The sequence below is a fragment of the Eriocheir sinensis genome, chromosome 52 (genome assembly GCF_024679095.1).
Source record: "Eriocheir sinensis breed Jianghai 21 chromosome 52, ASM2467909v1, whole genome shotgun sequence".
NCBI classification, from domain to species: Eukaryota; Metazoa; Arthropoda; class Malacostraca; order Decapoda; family Varunidae; genus Eriocheir; species Eriocheir sinensis.
The window spans coordinates 7,625,043-7,652,542 of NC_066560.1; the positions used below are offsets into that span (position 1 = coordinate 7,625,043).

The 27,500-nt window shown below is 43.6% G+C and overlaps 1 protein-coding gene across 1 annotated transcript in view; it reads left to right on the plus strand.

The window, feature by feature from the left end:
- LOC126982836 (uncharacterized) overlaps positions 1 to 27,500 on the plus strand; it is a 135,953-nt gene that overhangs the window by 56,895 nt on the left and 51,558 nt on the right. Inside the window, 1 exon segment of the mRNA XM_050835109.1 lies at positions 25,834 to 25,884. Within this exon segment, the coding sequence (XP_050691066.1) occupies positions 25,834 to 25,884 (51 nt within the window).

The window sequence follows — 27,500 nt, forward strand, 5'->3', positions numbered from 1 at the left end:
ATGGAGAGAAGAATAGAAGGAAGGAAGGAAGGAAAGGAGGAATGATTAGACAGAGAAAGAAAGAATAAAAGAAGAGAAGGAACGATTTGGAGAGAAAACGAAAAGGAAGAAGAGGAGGAGGAAGAGGAGGAGAAAGGAAACGAAAAGGAGATGGAGAGAAGAATAGGAGCGAAGGAAGGAAAGGAGGAATAATTAGACAGAGAAAGAAAGAATGAAAGAAGAGAAGGAACGATTTGGAGAGAAAACGAAAAGGAAGAAGAGGAGGAGGAAGAGGAGGAGAGGAAAAGTAGGAGAAAGGGAACGAAAAGGAGATGGAGAGAAGAATCGAAGGAAGGAAGAAAGGAAAGGAGGAGTGATTAGACAGAGAAAGAAAGAATAAAAGAAGAGAAGGAACGATTTGGAGAGAAAACGAAAAGGAAGAAGAAGAGGAGGAGGAGGAGGAGGAGGAGGAGGAGGAAGGAATGCACGGGACAGTTGGAGGAAGGCGACTCCACTTGCCACCACCACCACAAGTATCTCTTCCCTTTTGCTCCTCCATTCTCTCCCTCCCTCCTTCCCTCCTTCCCTCCCTTGTGTTCACTCCTTCCTTCACACCACCATCACCCTTCTTTATCCTTTGCTCCTCTCCTTCCTCCTCCTCCTCCTCCTCTTCCTCCTCTTCCCTTACACCACTCTTCCTCCTCCTCCTCTTCTTCCTTTTCGTTTTCTCTCCAAATCGCTCCTTCTCTCTTTTTTTTCTTCCTCTGTCTAATCATTCCTCCCTTCCTTCCTTCCTTCCTTCCTTCCTTTCATCTTCTCTCCATCTCCTTTTCGTTCCCTCTCCTACTTTTCCTCCTCTCCTCCTCTTCCTCCTCCTCTGCATCCATTTCCCTCCTTCCTCTTCCCCTCCCCTTTCCAACATGCAACGTATCTTCGAGAGAGAGAGAGAGAGAGAGAGAGAGAGAGAGAGAGAGAGAGAGAGAGAGAGAGAGTTATTCGTTATTCGTTTCGTTATTCGTTCTTATTTACGTTCATCACTGTATCTTGCCTCCCCTCTACCCCCCCCCCCCCCTTCCCCTCCTTCCCTCCCTCCACGAACACTTGTCCCTAATGACGTAGATGATGGGTTCGTTTTCATGTAATTATAGTATTTCGTTTTCTATTTGCTTTTTTCCTCTTATTTTCTTTCTCTTCATTTTTATCTTTATTGAATTCTCGTTCTTCCATTATTTCGTTCTTCCTTTTTTTATTGTTTTTGTTGCCGTTTCTGTTTTTCGTTTATGCTTGAAGTCATTCCTTGCCGTTCCTTTCCGTTAATTGCTTTTGTTTCTTTCCTTCCTTCTTTTTCATCTTTAACTTATCTCTCCTTTCCCTTTTAATATTGCAAGCGTTCTTCCATATTTCCTTCATTTCTTCTTTCATTCCTTCTATCTTCCTTTCTCTTCCATCCTTCCTGCCTTCCTGCTTGCCTGCTTTTTTGCATTCTCTACATTCATCTTTATTTCTTTCTCTCCTTCCTTACTTCATTTTGAGCTACCCTTCATCCTTCCCTTTATTATCCTACCCTCTTTCCATTATTCCCCTTCCTCCCCTTTCCTTTCTTTATTTCCTTTCTCCTTCCTTTCATCCATTTATCTATCTATTTATCTATTTATATAATTTATCTTACTTCCTTTCTACTTTATTTTCCATTCCGCTTCCTCCTTCCACTCCATCCATCCCTTCCTCCTCTTTCCTTCCTTCCCTTCCTTCCTTTCTTTCTTTCTTTCTCCCGCCCCTTCCCTTCCTTCCTTCCTTCCTTCCTTCCTTCCTTCCTTTCTCCCCTTCCCTTCCTTCCTTCCTTCCTTCCTTTCATTTTCCCCGCGCCTGTGAATCATTCTTCCTCCCATCCTGCGTCAGCCATCCTTCTTTCCTTTTTTCCCCTTCCTTCCCTCCCTTCCTTCATTCCTTCCCCACGCCTGCAAATCCTCCTTCCTTCACTGTTTGCTTTCCACACGTATCCCTTTCCATCATTACTTATTCACAATCTCAATTCTTCCTCCTTTCACCCCGGCCACTACCTCCTCCTCCTCCTCCCTCCCCTTACTCTCTCCTCTCATACACTGACCCTCGCACCCTGCCCTTCCCTCTGCTTCCTCTTCCTCCTCCTCCTCCCTGTGTATCCCACGTCCCCAGCTCTCCCCCTGCCTCCTCCCCTCAGCCTGTCGTCTCTCTCTCTCTGTCTCCTCACTGACCACCGGAGAGAGAAGGGAGAGGGATTGCTTCTCCTCCGTCGTGGGAAGAAACTCCTTTCTATACACCTGGGGACTTGGAGAGAGGGAGGGAAGGGGAGAGAAGGGCAGGGAAGGGCAGGAAGGGCCGGGCTCCTCTGCTTGGCTAAAGTAATACAAATTAGTTATACAAGCAGAGGGGGGAGGGGGGTAGGGTGTTGCCTTTTCAAGTGACGGGATTTATATGAGAAATGACACCGCCGGGAGGGGCTGCAGGGGCCTGAATGCCGGTGTGTGTGTGTGTGTGTGTGTGTGTGTGTGTGTGTGTGTGTGTGTGTGTGTGTGTGTGTGTGTGTGTGTGTGTCACGTCTCTTTTAACGTTTTTCGCCTGCTTATGTAATGGCATGTTTCTGTAACGTACACACACACACACACACACACACACAAACAAACACACACACACGGTCTCGTAAATATCATTAGGTGTGCCATACATACATACATACATACATTCATTTAGTAAAAAAACATAAGAAAAAAATAGTAGTAAAAATAAGGGGGAAAAATCTCAAGGAATACAAACAAACTAATTTTAGGAACATCAAAAACAACAACAACAACAACAAAAGAGGTCAACAACAAACATCACTGAGATGATTAATGTACCACACTCCTTGACCTACTCCGTGTGTGTGTGTGTGTGTGTGTGTGTGTGTGTGTGTGTGTGTGTGTGCCCTCTTCATTTTTTTTTCTTCTTTCTCATGTTACGTATTATCTTTCCTTCCTCATCTCTTCTTCCTCATCTCCTTTCTATTCCTCAGCAGTCTCCTTCCCACTCTTCTTCTCTCCTTTCTCTTTTGATATTGCAGTCGTCCTCCCTTATTTCCTTCATTTCTTCTTTCATTCCTTCTATCCTCCTTTCTCTCTTCCATCTATATTTTCTTTTCTTCCATCCTTCCTTCTTCCCTCAGCAGTCTCCTTCCCATTCTTCTTCTCTCCATCTTCCTTCTTCCCTCTTTCACTCTTTTTCTTTCCACATGCTTTTATTCCTTCTCTACTTCCTCTCCTTTACTGTTCCTTCCTTTTCCGATTCGTTCATTTCTTTCTTCCCACTTTCTCCTTATTCCTTTATCTTTCTCATTTTTCTTTTCTTCAGTCACTTTTCCTTTTCACATTCTCTTATATTTTCTCTTTTTCCCTCCTTCGTTGCTTTTCCTTTCCAGGCTCGTTCATTTATTTTTTTCCCACTTTCTCCTTATTCCTTTATCTTGCATTTTTATTTCCTTCATTCATATCTTTGCTTTTCACATTCTCTTTTATATTTTCTCTTTTTCCCTCCTTCGTTGCTTTTTCCTTTCCATATTCGTTTATTTTTCTTTTCCTACTTTCTCTATTCCTTTATCTTACATTTTTATTTTCTTCATTCATTCCTTTGCTTTTCACGTTTTCTCTCCTTACTTTCCCCAATCTCCCTCTGTCTTTATTCCTTCATTCTTTCCTCCTTATTCGTCACCTCATTATGTTTTTATACTTGTTCAGTTTTATTTATTTTTGTCACTAACTTTTTTTCTTGTACTTCCTTCTTGTCTTCTCTTAACCTCCCTTTTTCCTCCTTTTCTTCATTACATTTCCCTTCTTTATCTCCTCTACGCTCTCTGCTCTCATCCCCACTGTTTTCTTCTTCTTCTTCTTCTTCTTCTTCTTCTTTTTTTTCTTCTTCTTCTTTTACCTCGTCTTTTTTCTTCTTCCCTGGCATCAAATAAAAGAAAATAAATTAGAAATGCAGGCAATTAAAAAGCCATCTGCATTATTCGTAAATTATCGCATTCAGGAGGAGGAGGAGGATAAGGAGAAAGAGGAGGAGGAGGAGGAGGAGGAGAGGAAATAAATGGTCACAGGAAAATGGAGACACACTGGAGGATGAAAAGTTGGAGAATAAATAAATAGTAACAAGATATGAAGGAAGAGAGAGAGAGAGAGAGAGAGAGAGAGAGAGAGAGAGAGAGAGAGAGAGAGCGGTTAGGTGAGGCAGGTGTGTGGCGAGGAGAGAGGGAGAGGGAAGGGTTAATGTTGGACGGTTGAGAGAGAGAGAGAGAGAGAGAGAGAGAGAGAGAGAGAGAGAGACTTAAAATTCTGAGCATTGACATCATTTCTCTAAACACTGTAAAACACACACACACACACACACACACACACACACACACACACACACACACACACACACACACACACACACACACACACTAGTTTAGCATAAGGGGAGATGCACTTGATAAGACGCGCCTCGTGTGTGTGTGTGTGTGTGTGTGTGTGTTACCAGGAAGAGTAAATATATGCACAACCCCCCCCCCCCCAAAAAAAAAAAAAAGAAAATAGTTGTTTGCTTTTACACATTAAACCAACGCAAGACAATTAAGAATGATAAACAGGAAAGGAATGCTTGTTGATAAGGAAAACAAACAAAGGAACAAACATAAACAAAAACAGGACCATAGGAAGGAATGTGAAGTGAGTGAAGAAAACTATAATTAAAAGAGAAAAAAATGGGAGCTGACAGAGCGAACACACACACACACACACACACACACACACACACACACACACACACACACACACACACACACACACACACACACACACACTGACGTCAATAGATTGTTTTTTTTTTCTTTTTTCCCAAGGCTAAATAAAGCGGAAAGGAAAGGTAGCAAATCTCACTTCTCCCTTCACCTTCCCTTCCCTTCCCCTCCCTTTACCTCCCTTTACCTCCCTCTCTCTCCCTTCTCCCTCCTCTTCTCTCTCCCTCACCATATACCGTAAATGGGACAGTAATCCACTCGCCCTGACCTACTCGTGTGTGTGTGTGTGTGTGTGTGTGTGTGTGTGTGTGATGGTATCTTGGTGGTGGAGGTGGTGGTAGTGGTGAAGTTGGTAAGTGTTTGTTGTTGCTATGTTGTGGTGGTTGTGGTGGTGGTGGTGGTGATGAAAGAAAGAGCGATAACCATCTTGACAAGTTCCTTTTTTTATGTTGTTGATGTGCTCTATCTACGGCCTCGTGGAGAGAGAGAGAGAGAGAGAGAGAGAGAGAGAGAGAGAGAGAGAGAGAGAGAGAGAGAGAGAGAGAGAGATGTGAGGTGGATAGCAAGAAGTGGGATAGGTGACATGGGGAGAAGGAGTGGTGGGGAGGGAGGGAGGGATGTGACCTTGGGAGCGTGGTGGGGAGAAAGGAGTAGATGGAGGAAACATGGAAACATGGACTAGCAGGCAGCAGAAAGCCTGTTGGCTCATTACTAGGCTGCCTGCGTTCAGTGATTTAATCAATCCGTTTGCCATAGGAGTGGCTTGCAGGGAAGGATTAAAGCACTTGTGTATCTACTCTTGGGTCCGTTCAGTTCACTCCCGATGCGGCAAAGTGGCGATCAATGCGTTTCTTGAAGGAGTTGATTGTCTCTGCGCTAACCACATCCGCAGGAAGGCTGTTCCAGTGGCGAACAACTCTATTCGAGAAATAACTCCTGCCGATGTAGGAGGAGGAGGAGGAGGAGGAGGAAGCAAATTGAATGTCATGGAAGAGGAAGGTGAGGTGGGGAAAGAGGGAGGTAGCAACAAATAAAGATCTTGGAAGAAGCGTAAGGAGGAGGAGGAGGGGGAGGGGTAAAAAGAAGAGGAGGAGGAGGAGGAGCAGAAGGTGGAGGAGGTAAATACATATCACTGAGTCAGAATGATGCAAGAAAAAAAGGAGGAAGTGGGAAAGGAATAACAATAATTAGACGAAAAATGAAGGAGGAGGAGGAGGATTTGGTAAGCATAAAAAAGAAGCTAATGTTATACGCTCAAATAAGTCCTAACATTAACATCACTAACAACAACAACAACTACAATAATAGCAATAATAATATACAGCGGTCCGTCAGGTGTGTTAGGAGCAGGTAGGTGGGATGGAAGGGGTAGGGGGGTCCACTCCTCACCTCACCTAATTATCTACCTTGAGGGATGGCAGGTAATAGTGGCGGCATTGTCTCCCATTACTGAGGAGGAGGAGGAGGAGGAAAAAAAGTAGAAAAAAAGTAATGGGGTTGAAGGAAAGGAAAGAGAAGGTGATGGAATGAGATAGGGAGAGAGAGAAAACTTTGTGAAGATTTGTCAGAAGATATGTGTTTGGAGGAGGAAGGAGAGGAGGAGGAGGAGGAGGAGGAAAAAAAGTAGAAAAAAAGTAATGGGGTTGAAGGAAAGGAAAGAGAAGGTGAAGGAATGAGTTAGGGAGAGAGAGAAAAGTTTGTGAAGATTTGTCAGAAGATATGTGTTTGGAGGAGGAAGAAGAGGAGGAGGAGGAGGAGGAAAAAAGTAGAAAAAAAGTAAAGAGGTTGAAGGAAAGGAAAGAGAAGGTGAAGGAATGAGTTAGGGAGAGAGAGAAAAGTTTGTGAAGATTTGTCAGAAGATATGTGTTTGGAGGAGGAGGAGGAGGAGGAGGAGAGCAAATGTTGGAGGGAAAAGAGGAGAATGCGAAGAAAAGTCAGAGAGGAAGAAACTTCAGAAGATAAGTTAGAAGAGCAAAAGGAGAAAATAAAGTGGACGAGGAGGAGGAGGAAGAGGAGACGGAAGAAGAAGAAGGAGGAATTTGATTATGAAGAAAAGTTAAAGGAAAATAATAGAGGTATGGAGTGGAGGAAGATGAGCTAAAAGATAGAAAAGAAGATAGAAAATTAATGAATCGTAGCGAAGAAAAGAAGAAAAAAGAAGCGACTAGTTTTGAAGACGAGGAAAAGTAAAACAGGAAAAAAAAAATGAATGTAAATATAAATAAACAGGAGTAGCAGACAAATTGGAAGAAGTTAAAAAATAAACAAAAAAACAAAAAAAAAAACAGGGAACTGGTTTTGAGGCAGATAACAAAAAAAAAAAAAAAAAAGAAGAGGGACGAGTATTGTGAATTGAAAATAAAAGAAAAGTACATACGAGGAGTGAATAGAAAAACAAGGAGGGAAGTGTGTGTGAAAGGTGAACGGGGAGGAGGAGGAGGAGGAGGAGGAGGAAGGAGGAGGAGTGTCAGGGCTGAGTGCATTATAGTTTTTGTTTAAGAGTGAAGGTCGTCTTTGTAGGTAGTTTCAAGGTTATCGTGGTTCACTGACTGACTGACTGACTGACTGGATTGCTGACTAACTAACTAACTATCTGACTGACTGACTGACTGACTGACTGGATTGCTGACTAACTAACTAACTATCTGACTGACTGACTGACTGACTGGATTGCTGACTAACTAACTAACTATCTAGAGGTATGGAGTGGAGGAAGATGAGGTAAAAGATAGAAAGGAAGATAGAAAATTAATGAATCGTAGCGAAGAAAACAAGAAAAAAGAAGCGACTAGTTTTGAAGACGAGGAAAAGTAAAACAGGAAAAAAAAATGAATGTAAATATAAATAAACAGGAGTAGCAGACAAATTGGAAGAAGTTAAAAAATAAACAAAAAAAACAAAAAAAACAGGGAACTGGTTTTGAGGCAGAGAACAAAAACAAAAACTAAAAAAAGAAGACTGACTGACTGACTGACTGACTGGAGTGCTGACTAACTAACTAACTATCTGACTGACTGAATAGAAAACTGACTGAAGTGTGCTGAAAGGTGAACGGGGAGGAGGAGGAGGAGGAAGGAGGAGGAGTGTCAGGGCTGAGTGCATTATAGTTTTTGTTTACTGACTGACTGACTGACTGACTGGATTGTTTCAAGGTTATCGTGGTTCACTGACTGACTGACTGACTGACTGGATTGCTGACTAACTAACTAACTATCTGACTGACTGACTGACTGACTGGATTGCTGACTAACTAACTAACTATCTGACTGACTGACTGACTGACTGGATTGCTGACTAACTAACTAACTATCTGACTGACTGACTGACTGACTGACTGGATTGCTGACTAACTAACTATCTGACTGACTGACTGACTGACTGGATTGCTGACTAACTAACTATCTGACTGACTGACTGACTGACTGGATGGCTGACCAACTAACTAACTAACTAACTAACTGACTGACTGACTGACTGACTGACTGACTGACTGACTAACTGACTGACTTCGACAAACTCTAGGAGACATTTAGCATCCCGTGTGTGTGTGTGTGTGTGTGTGTGTGTGTGTGTGTGTGTGTGTGTGTGTGTGTGTTCCTTTTAGATAATTAAGTCAAGTCGCTAATTGTTTGTCTCTTCTCGTAAACTCGTATCTTGGTCGCTCTGGTTTCTCCTCCTCCTCCTCCTCCTCCTCCTCCTTCTCTTTGATCTTCGTTTATTTTTCTTCTCTTTCCCTTATTCTCTGTTACTCATTTATTTGGTATGTAAGGGAGAAGGAGGAGGAGGGGAATGTATGATGGAAGCAAGAGGGAGGGAGGGAGAGAGAGAGGAGTGCTGGAGGTAAGGAAGGGGATGGAGGTGAAGGAACAGACGGGAGAGAGGGAGACAATGAGGGAGGAAGGGAGGGAGATACAGGGAGAGGGAATGACGTTATCTCCCAGTAATGTGGAGGAGGTTTTGTGACTCATCTCCATCCAAGAAGAGCGATGATAATAATAATAATAATAATAATAATAATAATAATAAGAATGTAACTTTTCTCGTATCATTATTGCTGTTGTCATTATTTTTTTATTATTATGACTTGTAGTAGTAGTAATAGTAGTAGTAGTAGTAGTAGTAGTAGTAGTAGTAGTAGTAACCTCATCAGTAAATCAGTCACATTAACCACCATCATATCCACCACCACCACCATCATCATCATCACCACCACCCACCATCACCACCCACCACCACCATCACCACCACCATTATTTCTGTAACGCGGCGGCAAGAAGGGAAGGTGAGTAAGTAATTAGGGAGAGCCACGGGCGGGACACCTGAGACACACCTTCCCCGTGACCTTGACTACCTGCCCGTTGATTGGGTGGCCCTCACGGCGCCCAGGTATACGTAGGGTGGTCTGCTCACCTGTCCCTGCTCTTGTTGTTTTTCTTCATTAATTGTCTTGTTGTTTTTCTGGTTTTTCTCACCTTTCCCGTTTCTTTTTGCCTTCCCCTTTTAATTGTCTTGTTTTTTCTTCCTTTTTTTTCTTCTTGTTTTTGTCTTCTCCTTTTAATTGTCTTGTTTTTTCTTCCTTTTTTTCTTGTTTTTGTCTTCTTTTAATTGTCTTGTTTTTTCTTCCTTTTTTTTCTTGTTTTTGTCTTCTCCTTTTTATTGTCTTGTTTTTCTTTTTTTCCCTCCTTTCTGCCTTTCCCTGTTAATTGTCTTGTTTTTTCTGCTTTTCCTCACCTTTCCCTTTTCTTTTTTGCCTTCCCCTTTTAATTGTCTTCTTTTTTTCTTCCTTTTCTTCTTGTTTTTTTCTTTCGCTTTTTCTTCTTTTTGCCTTCTTTTAATTGTCTTGTTTTTCTTCCTTTCCCTACCTCTCCATCCTCTTCTCTTTTTGTCCTCTTTGTGTGTGTATTTGTTTTCTTTATAGTTTTCTTCTTTTTCTTCTTTTTCTCACTTCTCTTGTGTTTTTGTCTTCCTTGTTATTTTCTTCTTTTCCTCTCGTGTTCCTCCTCTATTTTTCTTCCTTTCTCTGTGTGTGTTTATGCCTTCCTTTATTAATTTTCTTGTTATTTTCTTCTTTTTCTTCACTTGTTCCTCTTCTTTTTGTCCTCATTTCCGTGTGTATTTTCTTCTTCGTTCGTTTTCTTCTTCGTTTTCTTCACACATCATAATTTTTGTGTCGTTTTTTTTTATCTTTTCTCTATCTCATTATCCTTCTTTTTATTTGTTTCTTTATTTTGTCTCTCCATTTTCTTCTCATTTCTCTTCTTTATTAATTTTCATTCGTGTCTGTCTAGTTCCGTTTTCTTTTCCTCCTTTCCTTCTCATTTTATCGTTATTCCTTTCCTTACTCTTCTCTTTGTCTCCTATCTATGTCTTTTGTTTGGTTGCTCGGTTGCATTTTCTCTTCATTTTCTTCACTTTTTATAAATTTTCTGCATTCTCACTCATGTCTCCAGTTTATCATTTTTTCCCCCATTTTTTATTTGTCTCTTTGGTCGGCTCAATTTTCTTTTAATTCACTTTAAGCCTTCGTCTTCCTCCTCTCCTGCAGTTATTCCTGAGTCATTTCCTTTATCTTCATCTTTTTTTTCTTTTTTGTTTGAGTATTTTCTTTAACTTCATTTTCAGTCTCTCTTCCTCTCCTCTTCCTTCCCTTCCTTCTTCCAGTCTCTTCTCCTCTCCTACTTTTTCTCTTCCCCTCTCTTTTGCTTCGCTTCCAGTCTCTCCTTTTCTCTTCCTTCTCTTTCTTCCCTTCCTCCTTCCTGTCTCTCCTCCTCTCCTTCCCTTCCTTATCTTTTCTTTCTCCTCTCTTACTTCGCTTCCAGTCTCTCTCCTCTTCCCTCTCTTCCTTCCCTTCCTTTTTTGTCTTCCTTCAAACGTCTTTCCATGTTCAGTAAATAGCGAATCTTCACTTCTTTTTCATTTTTTTTTCATGTTTTGTTCTTTTTCGTCTTAATAATCTATCTACACTTTCTTTATCTCTTTTTCTTTTTCTGTTTTTTCTTTTCTTTTTTTCCTTCGTACGTCGTTTTTCTTCTTCCGTAAATGGTGTGTAGTCTAACATTTATCTTCCTCTTATTCTTCATTTTCTTTAAGTTCATTTTTCGTTTTCTCCTTATTTTCTTTTATTTTTTTTCCTTCGTAAGTCTTTTTTGTTCTGTAAATGGTGTGGTCTTTTTTTTTAATCATCCTATTCTTCATTTTCTTCAAGCTCGTTTCTAAATTACCGTACTCTATCAAACCTGTATTATTCGTTGTTGTATATACGTCTTTTTCAAGTGTGTGTATTTATTCACATATTGTATTACACCCGTTTGTATCCTCTTTCCTCTATCATCTATATTCTCTTTTACTATCCTCAAATATTTTAACCTTGCTCTAACCTCGTATCTGTATTAATATTTTTACAGTCATTTTTAAACCACGTCTTATTCACTGCTTGTATTATTTTTTTTCCTCAACTCTTTTTCTTTTATTTTTTGGTGTCTTCTTTTGCAGTTCAACTCCTGTTACTCTCTGCTAATGTTTCTTTTTATCCTTTTTTTTTAATCTCGTGTATGAGTTGCCCTTTTTTTCCCCCCCTGAGATGTTTATACACCAGCTTGGTTTTAATTGTATTTCTTATCATCTTTCCTCGTACGTTTTTTTTTTTTTTGTTATCTACTTGTGTATTCAACTTTCGTCAACTATTTATACATTCCTCCTCCTCCTCCTCCTCCTCCTCTTCCTCCTCCTCCTCCTCCTATTTATTCTTCTTTTCCCCTTCCACCACTGCAATCTTCTCTTCCTTCTTTCTCCTTTTTTTTTAATCTCTTTCCTCCTTACTTGATTTCTTAGTCTTCCACCTCTTCCTTTTTTCTTCTTCCTCGTCGTTCGCCTTTTCTTCCTCCACTTCACACTACAAATTCCTCCTTCTCTTCTTCCTTCTTCTTTTTCCTCTCTTTCCCCTTCCACAGTTTCGTTGTCTTCCACATTCTCTTCTTTTCTTTTTCCTCTCCGTTCTTCCTCCACTTGACCACAACAACCTCCTTCTCCTCCTCCTCTTCCTTCTTCTCCTTCTTTATCTTCTCTTTCCCCTCCCACATTTTCTTAGTCTTCCACCTCTTCTTTTTTTTTCCTCGTCGTTCTTCCTCCACTTGACCGCAACAACCTCCTTCTCCTCCTCCTCTTCCTTCTTCTCCTTCTTTATCTTCTCTTTCCCCTTCCACATTTTCTTAGTCTTCCACCTCTTCTTTTTTTGTTCTTCCTCTCCGTTTGTGTGAAGATTATTATTAATTTGTATTTTTAGTTATTGTATCTCCTCCCCCACTCCCCATTCTTCCCCCCCTCCTCCTCCTCCTCCTCCTCCATATTGTGTGAAGATTATTATTAATTTGTATTTTTAGTTATTGTATCTCCTCCCCCACTCCCCATTCTTCCCTCCTCCTCCTCCTCCTCCTCCTCCTCCTCCTCCATATTCGAGTGGTGAGGTCGCGTCTTACCTCATTGCCTCTTCGTATTTATTTATTCCCTCGTCGGTTTGTGGTGGGTACACACACACACACACACACACACACACTGCAGTAACATAGTGACACGCAACAGTTGGTATTGACTCAGGAACACACACACACACACACACACACACACACACATGTTCGTATACATTAGTCTCCCCAACACCTATGCTTGACAACACCTGCGGGACCCCAAAAGCACAGGTGTAAGGGGTCCACGCTCCCCCTTGTTAACACCATGACGCCCCCGCTGCAGGCTGTCAGGAGGAGGAGGAGGAGGAGGAGTGGTAAAAAAAAATCAGAGGAATGCAGAAATATACCTCCTGGATTTAGAAGTAAGGGGAAGGAGAGAAAAAAAAAAGGAGGAGGAAGAGAAGAAGGGAGAGAGATAGAGGAGGAGAAAATTAAAAGGAGGAGGAAGTAAAAGATAATGAAGGGAATGTGGAATTATGTGCCGTGGTTTTAGAGGCAGGTAAGAAGAAGGAGAAACAAAGAAAGGAGGAGGGAGAGGAGAAGTGAGGGAGGGAGAGGAGGAGAAAACTCACCAGTAAGAATGGAATGTAAATTGGAGTGTAAGTAATGGAACGTTACGAAAGAAGAAGAAGAAGAGGAAGAAGAAGAAGAAGAATGGAATGGAGGAACAAGAGGCGAGGTATAGAAAATTAGGGTAAGGGAGATAAGAAAGCATTGCAGAGGAAGGGGAATGATGGGAACTGTGGGTGAGGGGAGGAGGAATGAGAACTGGGGGGGAGGTTGAGGGGAGGAATGAGAACTGGGGAGGAGGTTGAGGGGAGGAATGAGAACTGGGGAGGAGGTTGAGGGGAGGAATGAGAACTGGGGAGGAGGTTGAGGGGAGGAATGAGAACTGGGGAGGAGGTTGAGGGGAGGAATGAGAACTGGGGAGGAAGGTTGAGGGAGGAATGAGAACTGGGAGGAGGTTGAGGGAGGAATGAGAACTGGGAGGAGGTTGAGGGAGGAATGAGAACTGGGAGGAGGTTGAGGGAGGAATGAGAACTGGGGTGGAAGGTTGAGGGGAGGAATGAGAACTGGGGAGGAGGTTGAGGGGAGGAATGAGAACTGGGGAGGAGGTTGAGAGGAGGAATGAGAACTGGGGAGGAGGTTGAGAGGAGGAATGAGAACTGGGGAGGAGGTTGAGGGGAGGAATGAGAACTGGGGAGGAGGTTGAGGAAGAGGAAATAGGGGAGGAAAACGGAGAGAAGAGGACTGCCAAGAAAGAGGAGGAAGAGGAAACGGTAGAGAGAGAGAGAGAGAGAGAGAGAGAGAGAGAGAGAGAGAGAGAGAGAGAGAGAGAGAGAGATTGGGGGGGGCACTTTGCTTACACGAGGTTTAAACTTTAAGTCGGTTTGTTACTCTCGTCTTTCGCTCCACCTTGTTTGTTTTCCTTGTCCTTTGTTTGTTTGACGCGTTGGGTGATTGTGTTTGTTTGTTTGTTTGTTTGTTTGATGCGTTGGGTGATTGTTGTTGTTTTTCTTATCCCTAAAAACAAACAAACAAAAAAAAAAGTTGTGTTGAAAGATCAGAATATAATACCATCTGTTTATTCATGTGTGTGTGTGTGTGTGTGTGTGTGTGTGTGTGTGTGTGTGTGTGTGTGTGTGTGTGTGTGTGTTCAAGAAGTCACCCCTTAAATAACCCGTTCTTTGCTATACCTTCGCGAACCCACCCATGCACACCTGAGAGAGAGAGAGAGAGAGAGAGAGAGAGAGAGAGAGAGAGAGAGAGAGAGAGAGAGAGAGAGTACCCACCACCAACCAACCAACCAACCAACCATGAAAAAGAAAAGAAAAAGAAAAGAAAAGCAGAACAGGACAGAATGGGACAGGAAGAAACGAGTGAGGGAGAGGGAGAGGGAGAGAGATAAAGAAGGAAGAGGAGAGAAAAGAAGAGAAGTATAGAGGAGGAGGAGGAGGAGGAGGAAGAGATGACCCCCTGTGGATAAGTGTAACAGGTCTTGGGTTCATTCAGATGGCGTTGAAAGGTGCCGGAGAAGATCTGATGATGAACACCGATTGGGGGGAGGAAGGAGAGGAGGGAGAGAAGGGGAGAGAGAGGAGAGTAGGGTATTGTGTTATGGAAGGGTTGGAGGAAGGGAGGGAGAGAGAGAGAGAGAGATGGAGAGTTTTGAAGTAGAGTCCGGTACTGTAGAAGAAAGGAGGAAGAGAAAGAAGAAGAAGAAGGAAAGGGAGGGTTGAAGGAAAGGAAGGAGAGAGGGAGGGAGAATTTTGAAGTAGAGTCCTGTACTGTAGAAAGAAAGGAAGAAGAAGAGGAAGAAGAAAGAAAGAAAAGAAGAAGAAGGAAAGGGAGGTTTGGAGGAAAGGCAGGAGAGAGGGAAAGTTTTGAAGTAGAGTCTGGTACGGTAAGAATAATGGAAGAAGAGGAAGAAGGGAAAGAAGAAGAAGAAGAAGGAAAGGAAGGGAGGGAGAGAGGGAGAGTTTTGAAGTAGAGTCTGGTACTGCTGGAAGAAAGGAAGAAGAAATAGAAGAAGGAAAAGAAAGAGGAGGAGGAGGAAGAAGAATAGGAAGAGGAGGAGGAAAAGGGACAGAGGAAAATGTTGAGGTGAAAGAAGAACAAGAAGCAGAAGCAGTAAAAAAAAAAAAAAAAGGAAGAGGAAGAGGAAACGGAAAAAAATGAAGAAGAAAAATACGAAAAATAAGAACAGGTAAAAAAAAGTGAAGTCATTGGTATCTGTGTAAAGTTCAAAAAAAAAAAAAAGAAGTAGAGAGAGAGAGAGAGAGAGAGAGAGAGAGAGAGAGAGAGAGAGAGAGAGAGGTGGAGAAAAGTGATGACCAGTACGAGGGAGGGGAATGTAAATTGTGTACGCATGGGAGAGAGAGAGAGAGAGGGGACTGGTAATGGTGTTTAAGAGAGAGAGAGAGAGAGAGAGAGAGAGAGAGAGAGAGAGAGAGAGAGAGAGAGAGAGAAAATGCCACACTGTATTTCCCTGATAAAAAGAATAACAATAGAACAGAGAGGAAGAAAAAGTCTCGATTTACGTTTTTTTTTCCTTTTCATCCATAAAAAATCGAAAAAAGTCAGAATGTGAGAGAGAGAGAGAGAGAGAGAGAGAGAGAGAGGATGAAGGATTAATCTTATCTTCATACTCACGCTAACAAGACGAGAGATAAGCGCACACACACACACACACACACACACACACACACACACACACACACACACACACACACACACACACACGCACGCACTCATCGACCTGCTTATCAATCCTTATCTTCTCTTATTTTAAATTCGTCTTATCATCTCCATCCAAGTATCTCCTCCTCCTCCTCCTCCTCCTCCTCCTCCTAATCTTGAGGGCAGAGGAGGATCAGGAACTTATCAGACACTTAATCGGTAGGAGGAGGAGGAGGAGGAGGAGGAGGAAGAGGAGGAAGAGGAAACGGTTGAAGGGGTAGAAAGAGGAGGGGTATTTAAAGGGGGGGGGAAGTTTGGTATTGTTAAGGGAGGGGGGGAGGAAGGGGGGAAGGGATTGAGGGGTGGTCAGATGTCTTGCAAAGGGGGGGGGGATCGTTGGGGGGGGGGGTAAGGGTGCTTCTTTGCTTCCTGTCTCATCCTTGCTCTCTCTCTCTCTCTCTCTCTCTCTCTCTCAACGACACGCCTAGTTAAGCAACATGTGGAGTGAGACGGTGTTGCATCTCCTCCTCCTCCTCCTCCTCCTCCTCCTCCTCCTCCTCCTCCTCCTCCTCTTTAAAATCTCCACAACAAGCCGATTATGATTCCTTTTCCATCATCATCATCATCATCACCATCATCATCATCATCATCATCATCATCACCTTCACCTCTCCCACGTGCACACCTTAACCTCTGTGTGTGTGTGTGTGTGTGTGTGTGTGTGTGTGTGTGTGTGTGTGTGTGTGTGTGTGTGTGAATGACGCTCAAGAACTGGTTTACATACACAAAGACCTGACTAGCTTGTCCATTGCTCCTCCTTCTCCTCTTCCTCCTCCTCCTCCTCCTCCTCCTCCTTCTCCTCCTCCTCCGTTGCTTCTTCCTCATCCTCCGCTCATCCTCATAATTTTCCTCATTGTATTTTTACCTAATTTTATGACTTATTTATTTCATTATTTTTCGCCCTGAATTTTCTTCCTTTTCCTAGAGTCCTTTTTTATCTGTTCTCCTTCCCTTCCTTATCTTCTCTTTTTTTTTTGTTCCCTTTCCTCTCCTTTCCTTTCCCTTCCCCTCCTCCCCTTTCCCCTTCTCTTCCCGTCCCTTCCTTGTTTTCCTCTTCCTTTCTTTCCCTTCCTTGCCTTTCCTTCCTTTCCTTTCCTTTCCTTTCCTTTCCTTTCCTTTCCTTTCCTTTTCTTTCCTCACCTTTCCCTTTGTCTACCCTGTCTTTCCCTTCCCTTCCCTTCCCTTCCCTTCCCTTCCCTTCCCTTACCTCTCCTTCCCTTCCTTCTCTTGTATCTCCCTTTTCTGCTTCTCTTTCCTACTTCCTACTTTCCTACTACTACTACTACTCTTACTACAACTACTATTACTACTACTACTATTACTACTACTACTACTTCTGTTACATGCAATATCTCTTGTGTGAGGTCATAGTAAGCGCTGGGAAGAATATACATGAGAATGGAAGGAACGAAGGGAAAAAGCGAGCAAAAAGGAAGGAAGAAAGGCAGGCAGGTAGGAAGGAAGGGAGGGAAAGGTAGGGACGGAGGGGAAGCAGAGAGAGAGAGAGAGAGAGAGAGAGAGAGAGAGAGAGAGAGAGAGAGAGAGATGGATGAATGTTGGATTTTTGCCTGTTATTAAAATGTCGCTTGTCACGAGTTGGATAAATTCTCTCTCTCTCTCTCTCTCTCTCTCTCTATGTCTGTCGTTTATTCTGAATGTTTTTCTTTTCCACCTCGTTCGTCTGGTCCATTTCCTCCTCCTCCTCCTCCTCCTCCTCCTCCTCCTCCTCTTTTACTCCTCTTTCATGTGCTATTTTCTCTCTTCCTCCTCCTCCTCTTTTCTCTCATTTTCTTTTATGTCGCGTTCATCTCCTCCCCTTTATTTCACTTTGCCTAATCCTCCTTCCTCCCTTTTCCTCTCCCTCCGCTTCTCCCTTTATCCCTTCCCTCCCTTCGGCCCCTTATCGCTACTGTTACCTCCCTCTTTGTCCCTGTATTGAAACGGGCGAAGGAATTGTGGGCAAGGGAGATTGTGGTGGTGGTGGTGAATGGGAGATGGAGGAAGGGTAAGAGTGATGCAAGTGGTTGTGGTGGTAATGATGGTGGTGGTTGTAGTAGTAGTGGTAGTAGTAGTAGTAGGAGGAGGAGGAGGAGGTATGGATGCTTATAATGTTAGGAAAATCCTGAAGAATTATACGTAATTCTTCTGAGACAACAATATTCCCTTTTTTAATATGTGTGAGAGAGAGAGAGAGAGAGAGAGAGAGAGAGAGAGAGAGAGTTATGAAATGTCTTAGGTCTACTGGAGTTAAGAAAAAAAAAAACGTGGAAAAAGAACCTAATAGTTATTGAATGAAATAACGTGTCTTTTGAGGTGGTTGGTGAAGAGAAGTTGATGGGATGGATGGGGGGAGGGTATAGGAAGGGACAGAGGTATGGGGGAGTGAAATGATGGGGCTTGTGAAGAGGGAATGGAAGGGGCAGAGGTAAATTACATGACAAAGAGGAATGGGTGTTAGTGATGGGTACTGATGGGAATGGGACTGATGATGAGGGAAAGCGAATGGGTAAAGTAAGAGTTGATTTTTCAGGGTAAGGGAAGGGGTGAAGGGCATGGAAGGGTCATGTTGAGAGTGATGGGAATGGTTGTCTTAGTAAGAGTGATGGAGGGAGATGATGGTGATGATGTCAAGGGAATGGGTAAAGGAAGAGGTAAATTTTAAGATTGAGAAAGGGGTGAAGGGCATGGAAGGGTTAGGTTGTGGGTGATGGGAAATGGGAGACTTAGTGAGGATGATGGAGATTGATGGGGTATGGGAATAGGCAAAGAAAGAGGTAAGGAGAAGGAGGTGAAGGGCATGGAAGGGTTAGGTTGTGGGTGATGGGAAATGGCAGACTTAGTGGGGATGATGGAGAGTGATGGGGGTATGGGAATGGGTGAAGGGCATGGAAAGGTTAGGTTGTGAATGATAGAGGATGGGGAGGTTGATGAAAAAAAAAAAAAAGGTGAAGGGGATGGAAGGGTTAGGTAGATTGTATAGAGTGATGGGGAATGGGAGGCTCAGTGAGGGTGATGGGGGGGGGTGGGGCGCGGGGGTCAAAGGTCATGCGAGGTGTTGCGTTGCCACCTGGGGAACACAAGGGCAGGGTGAGCACAGGTAGGCCGGCTCACTTGAATAACTCATCACCTGTCCCCTCCCCCCCTCCCCCCTCATAACCTCATCTGACTCATGACCTTTTCACCCCTTCCCCCCACTACCCCTAATTGACCTCCTGACCCCTATTCCTTCCCCTCTTCTTTTTCTCCCCCCTCCCTTTCTCCTTTTCCTCCTCTTTTTCTCTTTTCCTTCCCCCTCTTCTCCCTCTCCACACCTTTTCCTCACTTTATTCCTTCCCTCGCTATACCTCCTTTACCTTCCTCTCTTATTCCCCTTCCTTCCTCCCCCTTTCTTCCCCTTCCCCTTCACACTCCCTTTCCCTTTCCTCCACCATCCTCATTTCTTACCTCCTATCTCCTGTCCATTTCCTCCCTTCCTTCTCTGACCTTCCCCCTCCCCCTTTTCCTCTCCCTTAACACCCTTACTCACCCTGACCCATTAATCTTCACCCTGACCCACTGCAGCTCACCTTGTCACTGCTACGCTCCCTTTTACTTAACCTATTCTACCTTAATGTCTACCTTACCTTACCTGTCTCCATCTACCTTACCTTACTTTACCTTACCTTACCTGTCTACATCTTCCTGTTTTACCCTAACCTTACCTTATATGTTTCTACCTTACCTCGCCTTACCTTACCTGGCACTGTCTTCCTCTACCTGTTCTAATTTATCTCACCTGGTCTTTCCTTATTATCACCTGTTTCTTTCTTCTCCCTTCTCTCTTTCCCTCCTTCCTTTTCACTTTACTTTCCATATTTCCACAATCTTATCACTTTTACTCCTTCTCGTTCATCTGTTCCTCCTCCTCCTTTTCATCCTCCTCCTCCTTTTCCTCCTCCTCTTCCCATGCACGTATTCTTAAAAATTTCGTCTCAAGCACATTTTTGACAAGGCTTGCGTATGAGTTTTCGGCATTTCCAGGGGTAGTGTTATGACCCTGGTGGTAGATTGACCCTTCTTCTGTGCCGTGAACCTAAAAGAACACTCACTAGAACCCGACTGATCTCCTTTTTGGACCTTTGGAAATGGTTGATGTGAGGTGGAGGCGTCTAACTATACCGACCTTATATTATTTTTTTATAGTGTTCACATTTTCTCCCTTTTCTTTCCTCCAAATATCAAAACATTCCACCTTGTAATCCCCCTTTAATCCCCTCCCTATCCCTCCCTCCCTCCTCATCCCTCCCTGTTCCCCTCCTCTTCCTTCCGCCCTTCTCTTCCCCTCTGATCTCCCTGTTCTCCCCCCCCTCCCCCCTTCCCTTGCCTCAATAACTTAAAGATAGACAGTTGGAACAAAATATCTCCCTCCTTTTCTCTCCCTTTTCATCTTCCTCCATTATTATTATTATTATTATTATTATTATTATTATTATTATTATTATTATTATTATTATTATTATTTTTGTTGTTGTTGTTGTTATTGATTTTTTTCCGTGGCATTTTTCTTGTATGATTCACCGTCCACAACCTTAATTAACCATATTCACGCACACGCACACACACACGCACACGCAACCACGCTTTCAGTCACGCTACGCACATACATACATACATACATACATACATACATTAGAGAACCCTCCCCCCCATACACACACACATACAGACACACACATAAACGTCTCAATGTATCCGCAGTTGTTAGCTTCACACACACACACACACACACACACACACACCAATGATAGAGTACCAGTTTAAGTAGATGAACAGTTTCTATGTACGTCTACTGTCTATGTATGTATGTATGTATGTATGTATGTCAGTGTGGAAGAGGGGAAGAAAGAAGATAGGGAAGGGAATATAGATAGGGAGGAAGGAGGAGGAGGAGAAAGAAGGGGAAGGGAACATAACATTCTCGTTTTCCTTTCCTCCTTTCCTCACCTCCTATAATATCTAAGTCCCCCCTCAGGACACCCCGTTTTTCCCCTTCTCTCTCATCCTCCTATTTAGTCCTTTCCTCCTCTTTCCTCCCCTTTTTTGTCCTCCCCTGGCTGGGCTCTCGACTGTCCCCCCGCGGCTCTCTTTGCTTGTTTTTCTTCATTGTTTTTGTCACCCTCTTTATCCTGTTTGTTTATTCTTTATTTTTGTTTTTCCTGTTTTCATCTAACCGTATTTTTTCATGCCCTGTCTTTTTGTCTTCTATTTTTTTCTTGCCTTTGTTTGTCTTCTCGTTAGTTTCTTCTTGATCATCTTTCTTTTTTCTTCCCTATTTCTTCTTTATTTCGTCTTTTCTTTGTTAATTTTCTTGCCTTGGTTTTCCCGTTAGTATCTTCTTGACCATTTTTCTTCTCTTTTCTTTCCTTTTTCTTCTCTATTTCCTGTCTTTTCTATATTATTTTTCTTGCCTTGTTTGTCTTTCAATTAGTTTCCTCTTGCCCGTTTTTTCTTCTCTTCTATTTCTTCTTTATTTCCTGTCTTTTCTTTATTTTTCTTGTCTTCGTTTGTCTTCCAGTTAGTTTCTTCTTGACCATCTTTCTTCTCTTTTCTTTCCTTTTTCCTCTTTATTTCCTGTCTTTTCTTTATTATTTTTCTCGCCTTGGTTTGTCTTCCAGTTAGTTTCCTCTTGGCTGTTTCTTCTCTTCTCTTCTATTTCTTCTTTATTTCTCATCCTCTCGGTACTACAAAGAAACATTATATTCCCACTTAAACACACCTGCATCCCTTAATTAATTACTCGATCCCACCTCTAACTAATACCTTCATCGGCCTGGGGTCTTAACCACTTATTTTTATCATACCTTTTATTACTAAGAAACGTTAAGTCGCACCCAAGCTTCTTATCACTAAAAACGTTTCCCGGAGGTTGACTTTCCGGCTGACCTTTTTTTTTTTACATTGCCAATCTTTTTTCCGACGTAAGAAGATTGGAGAGTAATATCACCTCTTGTCACACCTGCGGGCACTGCTTACCTGTTGGCGGCTTATAGGTGAGGGGGGTGATGGAGGGGAATGGGTGGGAGTGTCGGTCTGTGTCTGTCTGTTTGCCTGTCTATGTGTTATGACCTGTCTGTCTATCTCTCGGCTCAGGTGGGGATGGGTGAAGTGGAGTGGGATGTAGAGGTGGAGAGATGGGTGAAAGTGTTGGTCTGTCTGTCTGTATCTATCTATCTATTATGGCCTGTTAATCTACCTATTGTGGGTGAGATGGGATGGGTTAAGGGGGGTGGGGTGTAGAGGAGGACAGGTGGAAGTTTTGGTCTGTCTGTCTGTCTGTCTGTCTGTCTGTCTGTATCTCTCTATCTATCTATCTATTATGGCCTGTTAATCTACCTATTGTGGGTGAGATGGGATGGGTTAAGGGGGGTGGGGTGTAGAGGAGGACAGGTGGAAGTTTTGGTCTGTTTGTCTGTCTGTTAATATATCTGTTTATCTCTGTTAATAAATACACCTACCTATGGATTCCTGGTGTTGATAAAGGACAGTACCACCCCTAACATAACATAGCATAATAAAACAACACATGCAATAGAGCCATGAACTAAATCTACACAATAAATGAATATATGAATAAACAACAGTGATAAATGAACAAATAAGCACACACACACACACACACACACACACACACACACACACACTGCCATAAAACCACCGGCTTCACAACACAAAATAATATAGCAACAACAAAACCTCTCACACAATAGAGACATACTAAAAGGTCTGCGTGTGTGTGTGTGTGTGTGTGTGTGTGTGTGTGTGAGGGGACTTATGGGGATTATGGGGAACAGGGCAACGAACGAAAGTGAAATTGAGGTCACATGAGGGGAAGGGAATGTAGGGGAAGGGGAGGTAGGGGAGGGGACAGTGAAGGGGGAAGAAGAGGGAGATAGGAAGGGGAGACATGGATGAGAGGAGGGTGAAGTAAGGGGAGAGCAAGAGAGAGAGAGAGAGAGAGAGAGAGAGAGAGAGAGAGAGAGAGAGAGAGAGAGAGAGTAATAAAGAGGGCAGTTGGTGATACGGACAAAGTGTGTGTGTTAGCGTGATAATAATGGGGTAGGGGGGAGGGGAAGGGGATGGGAGGGGGGAGGGAAGGGGAGCGGTCACGTGTCAGAGAGGGGAAGTCACCTGAGGGAAGAGGGGAAGGGGGAGGGGAGAGGGTGGCTGGGCGTGGGTGGTTACCTGAGCGAGGGGAAAGGTCTGTGTGTGTGTGTGTGTGTGTGTGTGTGTGTGTGTGTGTGTGTGTGTGTGTGTGTGTGTGTGTGTGTTTGACAGACTGACAGACACGTGCACACACACACGCACACAAGGGAGGGGTGGTCAGGATAGTAAACACACACACACACACACACACACACACACACACGGACGCGGGGGTGATGTAGACTTATGCAAAGGCGAACACAAACGCACATGAGGAGGTGAAAAGGGAACACACACACACACACACACACACACACATACACACACACACACACACGAAGAAAAATAGATAACCACAATATACAGACATACATGCAGATAGACAGACAGACAAACAAACAGACATAAATAGCCAGGCACAAAGACAGACAGACAGACCAACATCAACACCAACGCCCGCTCCCCTCCACACCCCCCATCTGAATCATTCCACCTCCCTTCCTCCTCTCCCCTTTCTCTCCCCTCCCCCCTCACCTCCGCGCCTGCCATAAAGCTTTATTCAATAATGATACCGAATTAAGCGTGATTAGTCCACCGCTGCGTACCTCCCCGGGGAAGGGGGGAGGGGAGGAAAGGGGATGGGGGAAAGGGGGAAAGAGGGGAGGAACGGAAGGGGAGGGGAGGTGATTGGGGGTAGAGACAGTTTGAGAGGGGAGGGAAATGCATGGGAAGAAAGAGGAAAGTAAGGTTTAAGGAGAGAGAGAGAGAGAGAGAGAGAGAGAGAGAGAGAGAGAGAGAGAGAGAGAGAGAGAGAGAGAGAGAGAGAGAGAGAGATAGATATCGTGGTCCAGTGAAAAGGGGGATTAAATACTAATTATAATATGCAATGTGTGACGATGATACCTAATAATTTTTCCTTTACAACAACTACTACTACTACTACTACTACTACTACTACTACTACTACTACTACTACTACTACTACTACTACTACTACCATCACCCTTACAACAACAACAACCAATACAAGACACCAACTCTTCATGTCATACCTTCCCTTTTTCCTCACCTACCCTCCTCCTCCTCCCCCATCCTTCCTCCCTCTTTCCCTCCCTCCTCCTCTCCCATCACTCACCCACCCTCCCTCCCTATCACTCACCTACCTTCCTCCCTCCCTCCCACCCTTTCCTCTTCCCTCCCACGCGAACAAAATCGACCCGCTATTCTCATATCGATTCAACACGTTCGTCCCCGCTGACCACAGTGAACCCTGACTTGCCTTATGCCAGCGGGGGAGAGGGGGAAAGGGGTGAGGGGTGAGAAGGCGTATGGGAAAGGGGAAAGGTAAAAGGGAGGAATGGGGTGAGGGGAAAGAGGGCGTATGGGAAATTGGTTAGAATAGGGAGGGTAAAGGGAGAATGGGTGGTCTGTAAAGGGAAAGGGGTTTAGGGTGATGGGTGAAAGGGGGAAAGGGAGTGTAGGGAGATATCGTAGGGAAAGAAAGAGATAGGGGAAAGTAGGAGGGTAAAGGGAGAAGGGTGATGTATTTAAAATGGTAAGGGGGGCAAATGGAGAAGGGGGTAGATGGGGAGGAGTTAGGGGGGCGAGAGTAGGTAGGAAAAGGGAGGGGAAGGAGAAAGTTGGAGTTTAAGGGAAAGTTAAGGGAGGATGGGTAAGATTTTTGAAGGGAAGGGGCAAAGGGGATTTAGGGAAAGGGGAAGAGATTGAAACGTTTTGTAAGTGGTTGTTGAAAATTAGTTTGTTTGTTTTCGTTATTGTCTCTCTCTCTCTCTCTCTCTCTCTCTCTCTCCTGAGGCGTCATCTACTTGAAGCTTTGGCAACGTGAACAGAGAGAGAGAGAGAGAGAGAGAGAGAGAGAGAGAGAGAGAGAGAGAGAGAGAGAGAGAGTACATGTTGGCTTATGACATCATGCACCCTGTCTTTCCTCCCCTCTAACTTTTCCCTCCCCTCTCCCCTCTTCTTTCCTCTTTCCTTTCTCTTCTTCCTACCTGCCTTCTTACCTCACCTTCCTCTCCTCTTCACCCTCTCCATTCCCTCTACATTACCCATTTCCTTTCCCCTCTTCCCCCTATTTTTCTCCCCATCTCCCCTTTTTTCCCTTTTCTAACTATCATTTTGGTCTCATTTCTCTTTCCTCAATTCTTCCCCTCGCTTTTTTTTTTAATAATTTTTCTTCCCTGTTTCCTTCCCTTTACCCCTTCTTGTCTCTTCCCATCCCATTCCCTCTTTATTCCTCCCTCACTCTTCCCATTCTTCTTCTTCATTCTTTTTTTATTTTCCTGTACTTTTCCCTTTTCCTCCTCCCCTTCTCATTTTTTCCTAATTTTTCTTTTTTCCTCATTCCCTTTTTTCATTCCCTCTTCCCCTTCCTTCTCCCCTCTTCCTCCTCCTCCCTTCCTTTCCCTTCCTTTCCTGTGACTCACTTCTTTTGATTATTATTGAAATCCCAGTTGGGAGTTTTGCACGCGCTGTCACGTGACCCCCCCCCCCTCTCCCCTCACCCCCCCTTCCGTCCTCCCCACCATCACTTCCCCTCGTCTCTCCTCACCTCACCCCCCTCCTCACCCTCAGTTCCCCTTGCCTTACCCTACTTCGTCCCCCATTCCCCCTCGTCCCCTCCCCTCCTCTCCCCTCTCCCCCTCCTCTCCCCCCCTCACTTCCCCTCGGCGCCCCTCCCCTCGGCGCACCTGGTTACCTGTAATGATCGTTCCCGTGGGAGGTGTTACGCAGCTGTTGTGTTGGTTGGGCTTTTTGTTCTTCCTTGTTCGAGTGTGCTGTTGTTGTTGTTGGTGGTGGTATTGTTGTTGTTCTTGGTGTCGTAACATGAAATTGTACATATATATTTATCTTATTTTAATATTACTTTTTTTTTTTACTTCTCTTAATATAATGTTTACTTATGTTCCTCCTCCTCCTCCTCCTCCTGCTACTACTACTACTACTACTACTACTACTACTACTACTACTACTACTACTACTACTACTACTACTACTACTACTACTACTACCACCACTTATTATCACTATCACTGTCATCACAATTATTATTATTATTAGACTTATTTTCAGTGACCAGGTGACATGCTAATACCTCTATAATTAGCCTCCCACCACTGGCTAATTAAGGACAGGTATTAATGTGTGTATTTTGTGTTTCAGGTGAGGCCCAGCGACAGGTGTACATGTGTGCGTGTGTGGAGACGCGGATATGTAAGTACCAACTCCGTGTGTGTGTGTGTGTGTGTGTGTGTGTGTGTGTGTCAAGAGTACATATACATTTTAGGGAAGTGTTGACGTGTTACACTCTCTCTCTCTCTCTCTCTCTCTCTCTCTCTGCTCCCTCACACTTCATAGAGCCTAGAAGAGCCTCTCGTGCCTCCTCTTCCTCCTCCTCCTCCTCTTGAGTGACCGTGCTGGAGAGGAAGAAGAAGAGGAGAGGGGAAGAAAGAGGAAGAGGAAACAGGGAGAGGCAGAAAAGAAGTGAAATTAGAGGAATATGGAGGGAGAGAAAGATGGAGGAAAGATACGAGAAGGAGAGAGAGAGAGAGAGAGGGAGGAAGAAAATGAAGACGAAGAAAGGAGGTGGAGTATTGGAGGAGAAAAAAAAATTAAGACGAAGAAAATGGAGAAAGAGGAATAAAGATTAAGACAGAACAAGGAGGAGGAGGAGGAGGAGGAGGAGAACCAAGATTAGGAGATAGGAAAGGGAGAGAAGAAGAGAACGATACAGAGAGAGAGAGAGAGAGAGAGAGAGAGAGAGAGAGAGAGAGAGAGAGAGAGAGAGAGACGAAGGGGGACAGGTATATATAGTAAAGAAGGGTGAGAGGGGAAAAGAGGGGAAAGGGAACACAGGTGAGAGGGGGAGATGACGTAGAGAGAGAGAGAGAGAGAGAGAGAGAGAGAGAGAGAGAGAGAGAGAGAGAGAGAGAGAGAATGGCCTGGTTAGCGAGAAAAAATGGTGACAGGAAAAAGAAATAAAGTGTGTGTGTGTGTGTGTGTGTGTGTGTGTGTGTGTAAGTAGGACATGGACGAGGTCACTGAAAGGACACTTAATATTTTTTTTCTTGGTTGCTGGGGAGAAGAGGAGGAGGAGGAGGAGGAGGAAAACAAAGAGTAGAAAAGGGAGAAGTGGAGATACTGGAGTGAAGAAGTTGGAGAAACATATTTAAGCCTGGGGCGTGACACACACACACACACACACACACACACACACAGGATAAAAAAGAAATGATGGCGCATTACGTCAATACCTTACAGCTTTACATAACAACGAATGGCTCAGTGTGTGTGTGTGTGTGTGTGTGTGTGTGTGTCATTACTACTGCAGCTGCTACTACTTTTACTATTACTATTGCTGCTATTTATATTACTGCTACTACTATAATTACTACTGCTACCATTGATGATGATTTACTACTACTACTACTACTACTACTACTACTACTACTACTACTACTACTGATAATAATAATAATAATAATAATAATAATAATAATAGTAATAATGATATTGCCCTTTTGTTATATTCCTACCTTGTAAATGAGTTGTTCCACTTTTTGAGAGAGAGAGAGAGAGAGAGAGAGAGAGAGAGAGAGAGAGAGAGAGAGAGAGAGAGAGAGAGAGAGAGATTGAAAACGTAAAAGAAATATTTTTTCCTCAAATGAAGGGAGGGGTTCAGTAAGTAGGGGGGAGGGAGGGGCAGGGGAGGGGAGGGGGGGGAAGCCATGCCGTCACGACGATAAATATGAATGTTTTTTTCCACCTTTTGTTCCCTCGTTAAATAAATGACGATTGTAGGCGAAAAAAAATATATCATTTATAATTTT